Here is a 16,666-nt window from a genome sequence, read left to right on the forward strand (position 1 = left end):
GTTTTTTTTTTTTATTCCAGGTCATTTTGGGGCATTTCTATTGGTCCGTGCATCATGACATTTGGACACTATGTAAAGAGCAACTGCCAGAGTGAAAAGTAGCCAAAGAATGGAGATACAAGGTTTTTGCATGATGCAAAAACTATTTTGTATAATGTAGAAAAGATGCAGATGCAGAAAAATGCAGATCTTTGTCTTTCAATTTATGGAAAGCGACAGGCCCCCAGCTCCGCCGTAGCAGCTAACAGGAGGCTGGGCGGGCCAACATCGCATTGATGAGTGATGAGGGAAGAGTGCGCTCGCCATCTACCCACCCGGAGAGAGGACGGCCCCTTGTGCTCTTTTGGACTCTGGCCGCTGCTGGCAAAGCAGCATAGCTCGGGGTTCGAACTCGTGACCTCCGGGCCGGACTGATGAGCCACCCAGAGCCCCCAGGGGGGGATTTCTTTTTTTTCTTTTTTTAAACAAATAAAAAGGAAAAAGTACAAGATTGCTTAAAGACTCATCAGCCATCATCACAATTCTAAAAATTAAGAAGGTGCTTGAAATGGTTCTGCTATAATATCGCTCACAGAACTACTTGTTCTTATATGTAAATAACAGAGAACGGTCTAAAGAACGGTCCTCACTTGATGTAAAGATTGTAAGATTGTATTAACAGTGTAATAGCTCTGCCTGCTCATACATCTCGACTGCAGTGTTTTATTTTATGGAACAAAAAGTAGCACTGTTAGCACCTACATTTTCGAGGGGGCAGGTCAGACCAGGCCGTATAAGACGCTTGTTTCACTTTCAACTTGACGTTACAACATGTGATTCAACTTGTGGCTCGTGACGGGCTCTTGTGAAAAAGAAACCCCAAAACTGCAGCAACTCAGCGGTAAGGCTGAGTAATGAGAGTGGGTAGTACGGAAAAAGGGCAATGTGAGAAACACACTCTTCCTGTTGAGATCGTTCTAATCTCAGTAGCGAGACCATGAGAAGTGCTTGTTTTTTCAGCATCTGACCTGAGACCTGAGGTTTGCCTCGCGCACACCTTTCATGTCTCTTCACACCCATCACAAAAGACTTCCTGTGGTCCGCTTCCTGTGCCGCAACTGGTCACGTGGACCAGACGAGGGTTAAGCCACTATGGCTGGTATCGTTTCATATGACCTGGGAAGTCTGATTCATTTCTTTGTCAGATGCTGGTCAGGAGGTACGAAGGCCGCAGCATACACCATGCCAAGCAGTTAGGTTGCTTTTCTCTCGGAGTCTAGGCTCTGCGGGACGGTGTAGCCTATCATCAGAGTATACCCGGTGGGGATGTGGGGGCTCTGTCTCAGCAACCACACGTAGAAAAGGCTGTAAACAAAACCAGAGAGGGACAATACATTCAGAGCTCACGCTCTTTCTCAGGGGTACTAATCAAGCTAATCAAAGTGTCTTTGCTTGGTTTAATGACGTCTTTGCCTATAATGAGTTTAAAAACAGCATACGGCACGTGTTACTGTAACGTTTGGTGTTTACCCTGCAGAGAAGAAATGCCACCTACAGTTGAGATACAGCGGTTGGACGTTTCGCCCACTATTCACATGAACCACGGTTTCTGAATTCAACACAGGATCAAAATAATACACACCAGGTCAAAAATACACACACAGCACTCCTAAGAGTTGGTGAAATGTCCCCTGAGCAAGATGCTTTTGGCAGAATTCTGCTTGGATGTGTGTGCCCACTCATCTTGCCAGATTTGGTATGGTTAAAAATGCTGGCTTCCTGGCACGGACCTGACTTTTAGGCACATTCACATATTTACGATAGGGCAAAGGTCAGGACTTTGGAAAGAGCATTCCAACAGCCTGATCTGTCCATTCTACCCCCCCCATTGGTGTGTCTATAGGGTCGTTGTCCTGTCCCAACTATGTCCAAGTCCATTGTTTGAGGTTATGCTAAGGAACTGGGTAGGAAGGCGGTTGTCCTCCTTCATTATTCCAGCCATTGTACAATGTACCAGTTCCACCAGCAGCATATTGCTACCACCACCATGTTTAACAGTGGTGGGTTCAGTGTTCTTGGGCTTGAATGCCTCACCTTTACTCCTCCAAACATATGTGCCCCATCTGACCATAGACAAATTCACCCCAGAAGGTCTCTTCTTTGTCCATGTGGTCATGTACAAACTTCAGTCGGGCTGGAAAGTGTTGATTTTGGAACAGGAGCTTCTTCCTTGGACGGCAGCCTCTCAGTCCACTGTAGACAGTGACACTGGTGTTCCAGCAGCTTCCAGGTCATGGCTCTTGGGTTGTTCCTGACTATCCAAAACAATATCCTCTCAGCTAAGGGTGACAGTTCGGGACTTCCTCTAGACCATGGCAAAATGGTTACACCTCTCGATAACTTGTGGTTAATTACAGTTGTTTAAACCGATGATCTTGGAATCTGACTCCAAAAGACATTCCTGATTGGTGTAAAGGTTTGATTGTCCAGCTCAGATCTGCATTGAGTTCCTTAGACTTTCCCATTGTACTGTAGCCAATCATGATCACTAACAGGAAGTACAGAGGTCTTGGCATGGGCAGGTTAAAAGACAATTGTCTACATGGTTGTACATATAGAATTAAAAAATGGGTGGTCCAGCGGACTAAGGTGCGGTCACCATGATCAGAGGATCGCTGGTTCGAATCCCGGTCATGCTGCTAGCCGAGGCCCTGAGAAAGCACAATTGCCCCCCCACCCCCATCGCTTCATTGTGGTGCTGGACGCCACTGGCGTCTACAGGCTAGTACATTGGTTGCCCAGCGATTTTGCTTCGGCGGCAGTTCGAAAAAAGGTGCACAAGTCACCTCACTGGTGATGGAGACATTGCGTGCATTGGGGGTGTGGGGTTATGTACGGGTTGGGTTATTGGCAGCCCAAATTGGGAAAAACTTAATTCCTTGCACCTAATTCTTGTTTTTTTTTGTTAAAGATTGAACTGAATGTTGCACCAGAAAGAGATCACAGTTCAAAGAAGTCACTAAAAGCCAAATATTGCCGTGGCATTAATGCCCATGATAACTGTATGTAAACTTTAGACTTCCAGCTACAGCTGCCAATCTACGGCCCATCTACAGATATCACTGTAAAGTGCATATAATGAAGGCCCGACTTGAAGAACAAAAGAAAGAAAAGGGAAATATAGCGCAAAACGAAACAGTGCTGGACTTTACGGCAGCGGCGAATTAGTAAGGAGATAAGAATCTCACTGCTCTTTCACTGACCGATGTGAAATGTCAATGTCACGCGGCAGTGTATAGCTTCTGTGTGCACACAAAGGTCTACCCTCAGGATTTCAGCCAGCTCGACTTCTTTTCACGCTGGCCATCCATCCCTCACTGTCCGACTGAGTCAGACTGAAAACAATTATGACGGTAAGAGATGAGGGGGAAAGAAAAAAAAGAAAAGAAACAGTGCTGCCACATTCTTGGGGAGTGTCATTGCCTACGTTGTTTGTAGCGTGGGACGGCTCACTCTGGCTTCCTGAGAAATCCTGTAGTTTTGGGAGGTGAAAGAATGTCGAAACCAACCGTCACGGTGCTGTCATTCGGTTGACCAAGCAGTATTTTGCTTTTTACTCAAGAGATAAGAGGTTAGTTGAGAAAAAGGAGGATTGGGGGTTTAAAAATACCATTTTAACCAGTACACTGAAGAAAGACATGCGTTTCAATGAACAGAGCCTGTACTGTTATAGGCCTGTGAGCTCGGAGTAGCCGGAAAGTGGACTGCCCATGTGTAGTTTAAGGACAGGCTGTGTGAATTCCAGACAAAGGAATCATTTTCCGGCTCCGATTAAAACCTTCTGTGGGCCCGAACCATAGTGGTCCTGTCAGTCCGTGGTTGAACTTAAAGAAAGGAGACCCCCGTCTCGACTCGCTGAGGCTGCTCTAAGGCTCTTTCGTTCTGAGTAGCCAGGATCGAGGACTAGTTTCCAGACAGATGGATCCAGATGTGTGGATCCAGACAAAGGAATTAACATTAAGACCCTCTGTGGGCCCGAACCATAGTGGTCCTGTCAGTCCGTGGTTGAACTCAAAGAAAGGAGACCCCCGTCTCGACTCGCTGAGGCTGCTCTAAGGCTCTTTCGTTCTGAGTAGCCAGGATCGAGGACTAGTTTCCAGACAGATGGATCCAGATGTGTGGATCCAGACAAAGGAATTAAGATTAAGACCTTCTGTGGGCCCGAACCATAGTGGTCCTGTCAGTCCGTGGTTGAACTCAAAGAAAGGAGACCCCCGTCTCGACTCGCTGAGGCTGCTCTAAGGCCCTTTCGTTCTGAGTAGCCAGGATCGAGGACTAGTATCCAGATGTGTGGATCCAGACAAAGGAATTAACATTAAGACCCTCTGTGGGCCCACATGACAGAACCAGGTCTGGCATATGAGGTCTGAAACAGCCAAGACTCTAAGATTATAACAGCAGCAGTGTTGGAAATGGGGAAAGGCGGTACACTGAGCAACCAGGCGCCCTCTTTCTCCATTTTGTGTTGAAAGGAGCCTAGCTTGGCTTTCTCTCCCTATCAGACAGTCGTGTGTAGACAAGAGAGACACACGGCGCATCCGTTTGCCTCCCCATTGACGTCACCTCGGCGTCACATGGCCCGGGGAGGACCAATCGGGGAGAGAGAGAGAGAGAGGGGGGGAGAGAGAGAGAGAGAGAGAGAGAGAGAGAGAGAAAGGGGAACCATGTCTACGAGCTTTTAAAGATCGAGAGAAAAAATCCCACGGAGAAATCTGGCCGCGTTTGGATCAGCTCGAGCTGTTTTGCCGTAGCCGGGTACGTGGTGTCGGAGCGGCCGGGCGGAACATGCTGTGGAGGAGGAGGAGGGAGGAGGGTGACAGCATGGATATGGCAATGGCCCGAACATATTGAATAGCTCTTCGGACGGACGGACGAGCGCTAGTTCACGTTAGCTAGACGTTTGACTTCGGGGGGGGAGGAAGAAACAGCTTAAGAAAACAGCTTAAGAAAACAGCTTAATAAACCCCGGACTATTTCAGATACAGCTCCGCTTTCCTGACGGATTGCCCGGCTAATGGCTATTCTCGCCCTCGTCCCTCGCCTGTGTCTGTTTAACGCCCTTAGCGCTGCTACAGCGACGGAGGTCGAATCGCGGTAGCGCTCTGTAGCCGAGGCGAGCGGCCACTGGTAACCCACGATTTTTTTTTTTTATAACATTTAAAACAATTTAAAATACAAACAAAAACAGCCCCCAAATCTGTTCGCCTCGCAGTCATGGATTTTAACAGCGGCAGCGAGCTTCACAACAACCAGTTTTACCCGTGCGAGGAGAGCAAGCCTTTGCTGGGCGAGATGTCGGCGCCCACAGCGCCGGAGGGGAATAATAACGCCAAGCTGGGCGCAGGAGGGCCGCCGTGCCGGAGGAGCCTCCTCCTCCCCTGCAGCAGCGGCATGCGGTACAAGCTTCTCCAGGAGGGCGACATTCAGGTGTGTGTGGTGAAGCACCCGCGGACCTTCCTCAGTAAAATCCTCACCACAAAGTTTCTGCGGAGGTGGGAGCCTCACCACCTCACCCTGACGGACTGCAGCCTCGTCTCCGCCACGGTAAGCGCCACACTCGGGCTCGGCGAAGCGGCGAGACGCGTTCATTGAGTCCGCTGAGTTAGATAGTTGGCTAGCTGGGTAGGTAGAAGGGACCGAGAGATACCTCCTCACCTCCTGTCCTCCTATCCGCCCCCTCCTTTACCTCCTCCAGCTTATCGCAGTGTTGAGGCTGCGCTGGAAGGGGAAGCTAGCTTAGCTTAGCTTAGCTTAGCTTAGCTTAGCTTAGCTTGGCTTGGCTAACCTACGCTGTTTCAGGAACGGTGGCTAGCTGGCTAACGCTAACTAACGCTAGCTAACCTGTTTTTAGTTTTTTTTAACATTTAAGCAAAATTATTAACAAATTCACGTTATTAAACAGGTTTTAAAATTAAATTTTAGAATTAAATCCGGTTTGATGTTTTAATGCCTCTTAGATTCGGATTCAAATGCAGTTTGTTTGTTTTTTGTCAGCTGAGCTGAAGGTCTTTCCTCTTTTCTGGGTTTCTCCTCGTTTTAAAACCTCCAAACATCACGTCTACATTTAAATATATATTTAAAAATATATTTATAACTACATTTATCTTTAATAATAACATCATTTTGTCTCTAATTTGAAGTTTACTCAGCATTAGCTAGCGCTAGCTGGATAACACCACCGTCGTTTTCACAGAAGGCCCTTTTCCACCAGCAGCCCTGAAGTGGCCTAAAAGAGGAAATAATAAAAACAAAAAAAATATATATATATATATTAATAACATATAGCATTAAATATGCAAACAATATTAGAATAATAATAAAAAAAAAATAATAAAGTTTAATTATTTATTAGATGTGTGTGTCCAGTGCCAGGCAGCTGGTGATGCTCAGTGAGGCCTACTAGGCTGCAGATCAGCTGTTGTGCCAAAGGTGAGCTTAATGTTGGCTAAAAGAGGCAAAGCAATCCCATAAAGGACATCCTAACAGTCTGTCATGGTCATCATTGTGTATTTTATAAAGCCCTGCTGTGTATTAAAGCATGCAATCAGTTGAGATCCAGTAGCTGTTATTCTCAGATTTCCTATAGTTGGGAATTGGGGGACACAGATATACCGTTTTGTACAGTACAGGACTCAGCCGTGTGCTTTTAGCAGATATGACATTGTTTTTAAGAAAGTATGATCAGCTCAGTCCGCCAGGATGGATCAGAAATGGCCTGTTACTGATGTCACACAAGGATCCCTTGTTTTGTTTAAGTTTTATCTCGCATCCCTATTTCGCATTGTGCCTCTTCAAATCAGTGACTCACGTTTCACTGTAAATTCATGCGAGGCACAGACTGTCTTGTTGGGACATGCCAGATAGACCCAGTACAAGCTGCATGTGGAAGGCACCGTACACTCAGGAGGTCTGCGTATGGAGCTGTGATTGCCTTTATCAGAATGGAGGCTCTGGAGGCTCTGGTGGTTTGGTCATGTCGTGTGCTCGCCGTGTTCCTTCTGACAAGTTGGCCTGATAATTAGTCATTCCCAATGGGTGACTTTGGTCATTTTTAGTCCCAGGACGTCTTATAAGGTAGCCTGGAAGGTCATTCCGAGCGAAATGTTGGTTTAAAAGCCATGGAAACCCGGGCTTGTTATTTACGTTTTCATTTTTTTAGACGTATTATTCAGTAACTGGGATTGCAGTTATCAGAAGAAAAGAGGCTCTGGAGGTTTTCTTCTGACGTGTATATACTTTCTAAGTAGGCCTAATTTTAGTGCATTCCCAGAGAACGATTTCGGTCATTTTTTTAGTTCCAGGACTTATTTATATTACTTATAAATTAGCGTGGAGCGTCAATCCAAGCCTGTTAAAGCTTATTAAAGTCTATGAGAGTGTAATAATGTGTAATTTGTGGCATGTAAGGGTGAGGAACTGCCGGACAGGCCCACAAACAGGCCTTTAGTGTTTAAAGGGTAAATCTCTGTAGATCTGTTTGTATATATAATATATACTTTTATTTTTATTTATTTATTTATTTTAAAAGAGGCCGAAGGCTGAATTTGAGACGTTAGTTACTTGCCAGGCTTTCAATCTTGGTGTCACATCGCTTGTTTGTGAGGTCTGTAGACTAATAGATGTTTAGCAGGTGACCCGTGTTCAGTTGACCATAGCTAATAGATGGGTAGTTGACTGTGGCTAATGGTCTCTCTTGGCAAAGGTTAGGAGGTTTTACTTGACATCTGGAAATGTTGTGGGTTTAAAACGTTTGTTTTATGCTACGGTATAGGGAATATATTACATTGTTGTTGTTGTTATAGTTATTAATATTGAGTTATAATGTAATAAATAGTGTATTTAGTGTCTTCTGACCTCAAAAACGTAGTGTTTTTGACCTCAGGTGATGGATAATTGGTTAAAGGATAGTTTTTAATTTCAGGATTGCTTATAAATCAGCCTGGAAGGCCATTCCAAGGGGTATCTTTGTCTTAAACATTAAAAATAAATAAATATTTAAATTTAAAGACCTGTTATTCAGTAAATACTGATTATTCAGTAAATACTCTGGCAGAAATATTTCGTTAAAGTCGAGGAGCTGTGATTAAATAATAATAATTGTTGAATTCTAGTGTAATAAACGGCGTGTGGCGTAGTTATTCTTCTGAACCCGCTTCGAAGTGTTTTGTTTAGGTTGTGGAAAGTTTTCTATTTCTGATGCTTTTAGCACATTTGACCTCAGTTGACTGGCAGAAGTGGCATGTGATTTTAATCTCAAAAATGCAGCATTTTCCGACCTAACCTTTCGCTTCTCCACGGGCTTCACCTATAGCAGAACCCAATTTATTTACCCTGTTGCCTTTTAGTTGATTCTCAGTAAATGCTGGCTGTTCTGTGTAAAAAGTGATCGCCCTGAAAGATATGAAAGATGTGACTCACCCCTTTCCTTAAGCACTGAGAACCTACATCACATTTGCGTAATGCCAACCCATTATAAATACTTCCTGTCAGTCTTTCATAAAAAAATACATCAAAGCCTTCCCTACAAACATGTTTGCCTAGAGCCACGTTCGTTTTCTCGTGGATGAACGAGGGACATGCCTGTACAGTTCGTCTGTCCTGAAGGGTGGAAAACTGAATTTTCAATAGAGCAGTGATGGACAGTATCATATGCCCTGTGATCAGCCATAACATTAAAACCACTGATTTGAAGTGAACAGAAAAATCACATTGACCAACTCAGGTCGGATTGTGATGGCTAGATGACTGGGTCAGAGCGTCATCTTGTGGGGTGCTCCCGGTCTCCCAGGGTCGCCGGGCCCAGGACGGATGACCAGCGAACCGGCGACAGGGTTATAGTTGCCCAAGGCTTACTGATGCTCATAGGGAGCAAAGGCTAGCCTGTCTGGACTGAGCCCAAAGACGATCTTCTGTAGCACTGCTGAAAAATTGCTGATTGTGATTTGTGAAATTCGTACCTAAACAATAGTAGGCAGGTGGTTTTAATGTTATGGCTGATCAGTGCATCTAGCAATTGGCAATCGAATAGCAGGGTGTGAAATGACCTGTACGTTTTCAGTTATCAAGTTAAAGATCTCTATGCTTAAAGAAACCTGATCATCAAAAATTATAGCATTCAGTGCTATATTTATTTATGTATTTAAAAGTATCTGAGGCACCCAAAAAATGGCCACGTCTTGGTAACAGGGGTCCTGTGATTTAATCTGCATTGACATGAATCTAATTCTTATTATAAATAAAAAATATCATAATATTATTCCAATAAATATCCTTAAATAAACTGGAATATTAGTTATATATATATATATATATATATATATATATATATATATATTCCAGTTTTCTTAAGGATATTTTTTGGAATAATTATATATATATATATATATATATATATATATATATATATATATATATATATATTAGTATTATTAATAATATCAGTTTATTACTATGTGATAGTAAAGACATCTACTAATGTACTTCCCAGAACCAGTAATTCCATCACAATTCCATTACAAAAAAACCTCTGTATCCCGTTATTCACGTTTTTACCAGTAGAAATGCTCCAAATTGACTTTTTAAGTGCAATTAAATCGTTTTACATTGACTTCCATTGCAAGTTTAGAAGATACAAGGTTTTTGCTTGACAGCGACAGCATATAACGGCAAATGCATGAACGAAATAGTACTACAAATAAACACTAGAGACCCGAGACAAGATAACCACTGTTGTTCATGATAACTAGATGGGCTGTGAAAACAGGGTGGTAGGCGGCAGCGGTACGTCCACCGCTTTCCGATTTGCAGTCTCCGTAGTTTTACATCGCCACATTTAGCTCCTGACATGCGTTGCGAGCATGCAAATGTATATTGTGATTGTGATGGAGAAGATAGCCTCTGTGGTTTGTTTGGAGGGCGCGTATAAATATATACGTTTTGCTAAAGTCGACCTTAAATCAACACGGACCGTTTTTGCTCCCGTTCCTTTTTATGTTATACACCAAACCCTCCGTTAGCTCAGGAGACATCTAAATTACTTAAATTTGAATTGTAACTAAAGTATATTTAGCCGTGCTTCGATGGTAGGGCTGTGTATTGTCAATAACCTGGCAATACAATATGCATCTCAATACAGGGGCAATGATTCAGAATGTTGCAGTATAAATTGTGAGTATATTCAGTGTAAACAGGACGATATACTGCTTTTTTTTTTATCAAATTTTAGAAAAACTAAACTTAAAAAAACATTGTGTGCAAAAAATCTGAGTAAAAGAGAAGTTTACAGTCTATCCAATCAGAACAGTGGGATCTGAAGACCGTCAAGGTTTTTAACATAACACAAAGTGAACCACTGTCTGCCATCTAGGGTTGCAGCGGGATAGGCAGTGGTATAAGCAGCGGGTCGGCTGAAAAGATGATTATTATGCTGTGCACATTTTCTTAATATTGGTATTGGGGGGGGGGGAAACAAAACCGAGAGTCGCACCAATTTGTTAGTTTAAAAACAATCATATATATATATATATATATATATATATATATATATATATATATATATAATATCTCCATAATAAAAATAATTATTAGCTGGAAATAAAATGGTTCAAAAGAGCTTCACCTACATTTTACTTCCATTTTACTTCTAATAATAAACTGATTTAAGCTTGAAATATGAGAAAGCTTGTGTTCATCCAGAATTGTGTTTGTTGCTTTAAGGATTAATGTATTAAAATAATAAAGAAGAAGAAGAACCTGCAGTTGTGAAATTCTGTACACTGTGATGATGTGAAACCATGATATTTTTGGAGGATCTGAACATCTTATACCGTTGCAACCGTATTGACCCCAATCTTTGCATGCAAACTATTAATCAAAAATCAATACAATATTACATTACATAAAACCTCAATACTTCAATATCTTGATATTTTCTTACACCCCTATTAGAATAGAAATTTAGTGGGCAAATTGTATGCAGGGCAAAATACTACTGGAGCAACAACATGCCATTTCATTTGTACGCGTGAAATTATTATTATTATTATTATTTATTATAATAATAATTAATAATAATAATAATAATAATATTAATAAGATATTTTAATGTTATGTGTTTGTGTAAGCCAAACTGTAATATTCCAGACCATACATTCACTTTATGTTCCTTAAAGCCCTTTCAGCTTTAGGCCTAGTGGGTCTGGCAGAGTGATTGGGTGAGGGATTAAATAAAGGGTAGTGAAAGGAACACTCAGCTGATCGTATGGCAGCGGACTATAAAATCAGCTTCCTCATGGTCCATCAAATGAGACCAGTTGGAAATTCCTCCTCTGTAAGACTGTACCAGCACTGTTCCCTCAGTGCCTCGGCTCTCTGCCTCTAATTGGGTTGATTCTAGGTGTGCACATGCAGTCGTATTAGTAATGCCTTCAACAAATGTCCAAATGGCCAAAATCCTTTTTCCACACACACACACACACACACACACACACCTTTTCTAGTCCTCGTAGAGACGAATTGTCAATAGAATAGGACTCTATGGAGCAGATAATAAACATGGACCTAATAAACATCAGCACCACGTCTAATGCCAGGTGTGGGCTAGAAGAGGGGTATAAAGGTGGTAGTCTTCATCACTCAACATAACTCACTGACCTAATGCTCTTGTCGCTGACTGCTATCGGATCCTCACAGAAATGCTCCAACATCTAGTAGAAGGTCGTCCTCCCCGGACAGTAGAGACAGTTACTCCAACAAAAGCAGGAGAAACTTTTTTTCAATACCCTTCATTTCAAAAGAAACCGTGAATAAGCAGGTGTCCCAATACTTTTGTCAATGTAGCGTACCTCGACAGAGGCTTTTTTTGCAGGCCAGTTCTCTTGGTAATTCTATTCGGTGATGCACAATAAGCTGCTGAGATTAAAGTCACCATTGTTTTGTGTCCAAAATTCAATACAGCTCAGTTTTGTTAGAAGTCTGTTGCGTGTTCATGTGCGCTGGCGTTTCTGAGCTTGGCGATCGATGCCAATTGTGTTACCTGTGTGAGCTTTTCATTGTGGTGGCAGATACATGCATTCTGTACTGGACAGGACAGGCTTTACAGATACTTCTTAGTTACAACGAAGGCCTAATTAAGCCTATTTTATGCGTAAACAGAAAATGGGCTGCTTTTTAGCTGCTTTTTTTATAAATGCATTCAGCTACTTTAGGTTGCACCCATTTCTGACACAGATGCACAGCTTGTCTGGTTCCTGTAGAGAAGTTTAGCCAATAGAATAGGACTCTCTGGAGCAGATAAACAACATGAACCTATTGGCACCATGCTGCTGCCTAATGCCAGGCGTGGGCCAGAGGGGTATAAAGCCCCCCAGCATTGAGGAGCTGTGGAGCAGTGGAAGAACGGTGTTCTCTGGAATGATGATGGTGGTGGTGCTCCATCCAGTACCTTTGGGATGAGGTGTGGTGGTGATTATCATCATCCAGCATCCTGACCTCACTAACAAAAAGCTGTTGTTGCTGAGTGCAGTCCAATTCTCTGTTTCTCTGTAATGAAATATACGTAGTGGACAAAAGTATTGGGACACCTGCTCATTCATTTCTCAATATCTGCTCATAAGTCAAGGATATTAAAAACGTGTATCCTGCTTTGGTCGGAGTAACTGTCTCTAATGTCCAGGAAAGACGGCTTTCTAATAGATTAAGTTTCTGTGAGCATTTCTGTGAGGATTTGATTGCATCCAAGATGCGACCAGAGCATTATCTTAGTGAGGTCAGGATGGTGGATGATCAACACCCCACCTCAACTCCCTCCGTCATCCCAAAAGTATTGCACCATCCATCATTCCAGAGAACACAGTTCCACAGCTCAGTGCTGGGGGGGGGCTGTATACCCCTCTAGCCCATGCCTGGCATATTGATCTGCTCCAGGGAGTCCAGTGCTATTGGCAGTACGTCTCTACAGGGATTAGACAAGCTGTGTGTGTGTGCATTTATGGATGCAGCTTAAACATTTGGACACGTAGTGTACTTCACATCAACACACCTTAATGGCTTGATGTGAACTTCATGAAATAATTGTGCAGAAAAGTTGGAGTTGGTGTAATTCCGTGGAGGTATTACTTAGAAAATACCTAAATCCATAAATCACCAACATCACCAATATCACCATCAACAGTATTAGCTGTAAGAGCATTGAATGCACTGAAGCATTGACATGCCAGTGCAACAGTATGCCAGTGTGCATCACTGAAACTGAATCAGTTCTCTATTAATTCTTCATTTCTCATTGTTTGAACCCCGAAGTTTACCACCGACCAATCCGATCCGTCTGCACCCCACGATCCTACTGCCTAACTCCAGTCACATTAGTAGATTTATAAAATACACCAGTTACATGCAATCAATCAATATCGCTCCTTAAATTCGAGCTGTGTCCGAAACGGTGCCCGATCTAGTTCACTACTTTGTAGCCGTGCACCACAACAATCCCACAATGCACTGTAATGAGTAATCTATGATGTACACTATACAGGACCTAGTATACCCCTAATCCATCACGTTGAGGATTCACGCTTACCTTCTCTGAGGAGCTTCTCTGAGGAGACGGCACAGCAGTGAGCTCACTGCCTTCTGTTGCCTATGATGGTGTTCTCTATATAGTGATCGGCATGGCTTTCGGCATGTAGGGGATAGTGAGGAGAGGACTAGTGAGGTAAAGTAGGATAAGGGTACTAGTGAGTTGAACCAGGTGAGTAATGGGGTGGGCAGAGGGTCATTGTGTTGTTTTGCGGTCTGATCCATAGGAAGCTTTATTATGAAGTGAAACCAACCACGGCTTATGCAAAGTGACATGACTGCCATTATCTCACTTTCAAACTCGGTAGTAGCGCATAAGCGCATAGCCCATAACCGACCAAGCAGCTAAAAAATACAACAATTGAATTAAGGTTAAGTTAAAATGAGAAAACAGTAAGTCGTGATAATTGCATTTGTCTGTAATTTAATAAATAAAATTATTTATATGTATTTATTATTGGAAAAAGGAGTGGACAAAGTAAGCTTCCTCAGAATGTATAAAGTACTTTCAGCAAGGGCTGGGCGATGGGGTAAAAATACTATATCACAATATTTAAAATTATTGTCGTAATAAATGATGTTTATCACAATACATGTGATCACAGAATAAAAAAATCTGTAGCGACAGATTCTTATAAACTACTATTCAGGTCCTCTCCCGTACTGAATACAGTGATTTCTACTCAGCATCTAATTAACCCAGTCTAATTACATTGTTAGTAATGTTTATTAAGCACTAACAGTCTCCTCCATATGCTTAGAAAAGCTTATTGTCATCACGATAACAAAATCTATCACGATACGATAAATTATCGTCATATTGCCCAGCTCTACATTCAACAATACAATCACTTGCTCTGCAGACAAAAGTATAGGGACACACCTCTTGCGGGGTATAAAATCAAGCCCCTAGCCACGCGGTCTGCCCGCATGAGTTGCAAACCCGCTGTTGGAGCTGCAAATGGGGACTAACTCCATAATTAATGCCTATGGTTTGTCAAAATGGGGTGTCAAAAGCTCCTGTAGGTGTAATGTAAAGGTGACCCAATACTTTTGTCCATATAGAGTGTATGGCCAATGGTTCTACCTCCTCCATGATTGTCATCTCTCCATCTCATTTATGCAGCTTGAGGATTCTTCTAACAAATGAGTCCCTCGAGGGGAAGGGTAGCTTTCCACTTTGCTGTTGCCTGTGTTATTGTTACTCGAGAATTAATCCAGTAGCTCTCCCAGGAGCGCTGTTCGGCGAACTCTGCCGAGCGCGTCACTTTAAAAGCCGTGTAAAAGCTGTGTTTTAACAAGAGAGGGCTGGCGTCATTCTGTCAGCGTAATGTAGTGCGCAAGCGGCCCAGCTATGGATGGGTCATGGGGTCAAAACGGAAGGAAATGTACGATTAAGCTGTAAATACGTTCATGGTGTTCATAATAAATTAATGGCTTTGAATAGTTCGTACGTCACTGTTCTGCGCACGTTTTCTGAATGGTAGGACCTGGGTTCATCCGTTAATTGCTTTTCCTTATTTTCCTTGGATACAAACACCCAAGCAGTGAAGAACAGCGCTTCCTGGAGTCGTGACCTTTCCCCGTGCAGGAACACCTGCAAGCAAGGGCTCGTTCTTGTGGGCGAACGTTTTTAGCCTTGTGGTCAATAAGTTGAAGAAGTCACGTGACTAAATGAACCAATCACACAGCACCACACGTAGACCGCACCGGAGTCCTCTGATTTGCTGGTTTCCAAAGGACCAGAGATTGGATCTCTGGGACCAATTCCAGGCTCGTAAACAGCTTTCACACTTGAACAAATGTTTGTTAAAGAATTTGGTACCGCCAATTCACCCACCCTCGTAGGTTTGTTACCCCCTCTCGTACTAGCAAAGCTCCCGACACCAGGGGGGTAAGAACTTAACACAAGCCAGCCACCGCCAGCCACGGCCAGCCTCTCTTCAAACCGCCGCCAATGCAGCATTACCAGGCAGCCCACACACTCTGAGGAAAGCGCCTGTGCTGGCCGACATCGCTTTAAGAGGAGAGGGCTCCATCTACCCACCCGCCAGTTGTGCTCTCTCTGACTCCGGCCACTGATGGCAAAGCCTTAAATGCTACCTAAAATGCTCTGTGCCCTCTTTTTTTTTTTTTTAGTCTAAGGACTAAATGATGCAGCCTTGACTCGAGCAACTGCTGCTTTCTGCCTTCCATTCAACGCTGAAGGGAACTGCGGATCATGCTGACTAACAGTATTTATTTATCTGTTCTCCATCAAATGTCCGGATGTTCATAAGGCTGATTTAGCAATGGCAGCTTTGGTCAAAATGATTGCAGAATCAGTCAAATGATTCTCTCACTTTATTTATTTTTTTATTTGTAAACAGCTTTACAGTTTACAGTTTTACGACGCTCGTCTCGTTCCATTAATATGTTCCAATTTCTTAACTTGTGCTTTTTTGGGCTGGTTCTTCACCAGCACAACATTGATGACGGTTGATTGAAACACCACAGGCATCGAGATCTAAAGAGAAAAGGCTCATTCAGAGCACAAAAAGTTTTTTTTCCTTACACACAAAAGGTAGTATTGCATTGCAAAAACAGGTAAAGCATCAGGTAAATAAAGGCTGAGTCCAGGACTAGGAAGCAGTGCGAGTCTTTGGCTGAGGGTGAAAGTTGGTACTTCCGTAGTGTACTTCATCAGAAAACTGACCAGAAAGAGGATCACGTTCCTATCTAAACCACTTTCTCATGTGTGATCATGTATACCAATGACGATATTTTTGGCATTTTGCACATACACAGTCCTAAGCAATATATAATCAGTACTTTGTAATGCAATATAATGACAAAAGTATTTGGACGCCTGCTTATTCATTGTTTCTTCTGAAATGCAAGGGTATTAAAAAGAGTTTATCCTGCTTTTGTTGGAATAACTGTCTCTACTGTCCAGGGAGGAAGGCTTTCTACTAGATTGTGGAGCTGCAGCATTGTTCTGAGGGTTTGATGGCATTCAGCGACAAGAGTTAGACTTGGTGAGGTCAGGATGTTGAAGAATCACCACCATACAACT

The 16,666-nt window shown here is 42.8% G+C and overlaps 1 protein-coding gene across 1 annotated transcript in view; it reads left to right on the forward strand.

Annotated features, from left to right (window-relative positions):
* The first annotated feature begins 4,677 nt into the window (after window positions 1-4,677).
* Window positions 4,678-16,666, forward strand: part of cmip (c-Maf inducing protein) — a 33,531-nt gene continuing 21,542 nt past the window's right edge. Inside the window, exon 1 of the mRNA XM_072695022.1 lies at window positions 4,678-5,583. Coding sequence (XP_072551123.1) covers window positions 5,254-5,583 — 330 coding nt within the window. The 5' untranslated portion in view covers window positions 4,678-5,253. The remainder of the gene's footprint in view (window positions 5,584-16,666) is intronic.

The sequence above is a fragment of the Salminus brasiliensis genome, chromosome 13 (genome assembly GCF_030463535.1).
Source record: "Salminus brasiliensis chromosome 13, fSalBra1.hap2, whole genome shotgun sequence".
In the NCBI taxonomy this organism is placed as follows: Eukaryota; Metazoa; Chordata; class Actinopteri; order Characiformes; family Bryconidae; genus Salminus; species Salminus brasiliensis.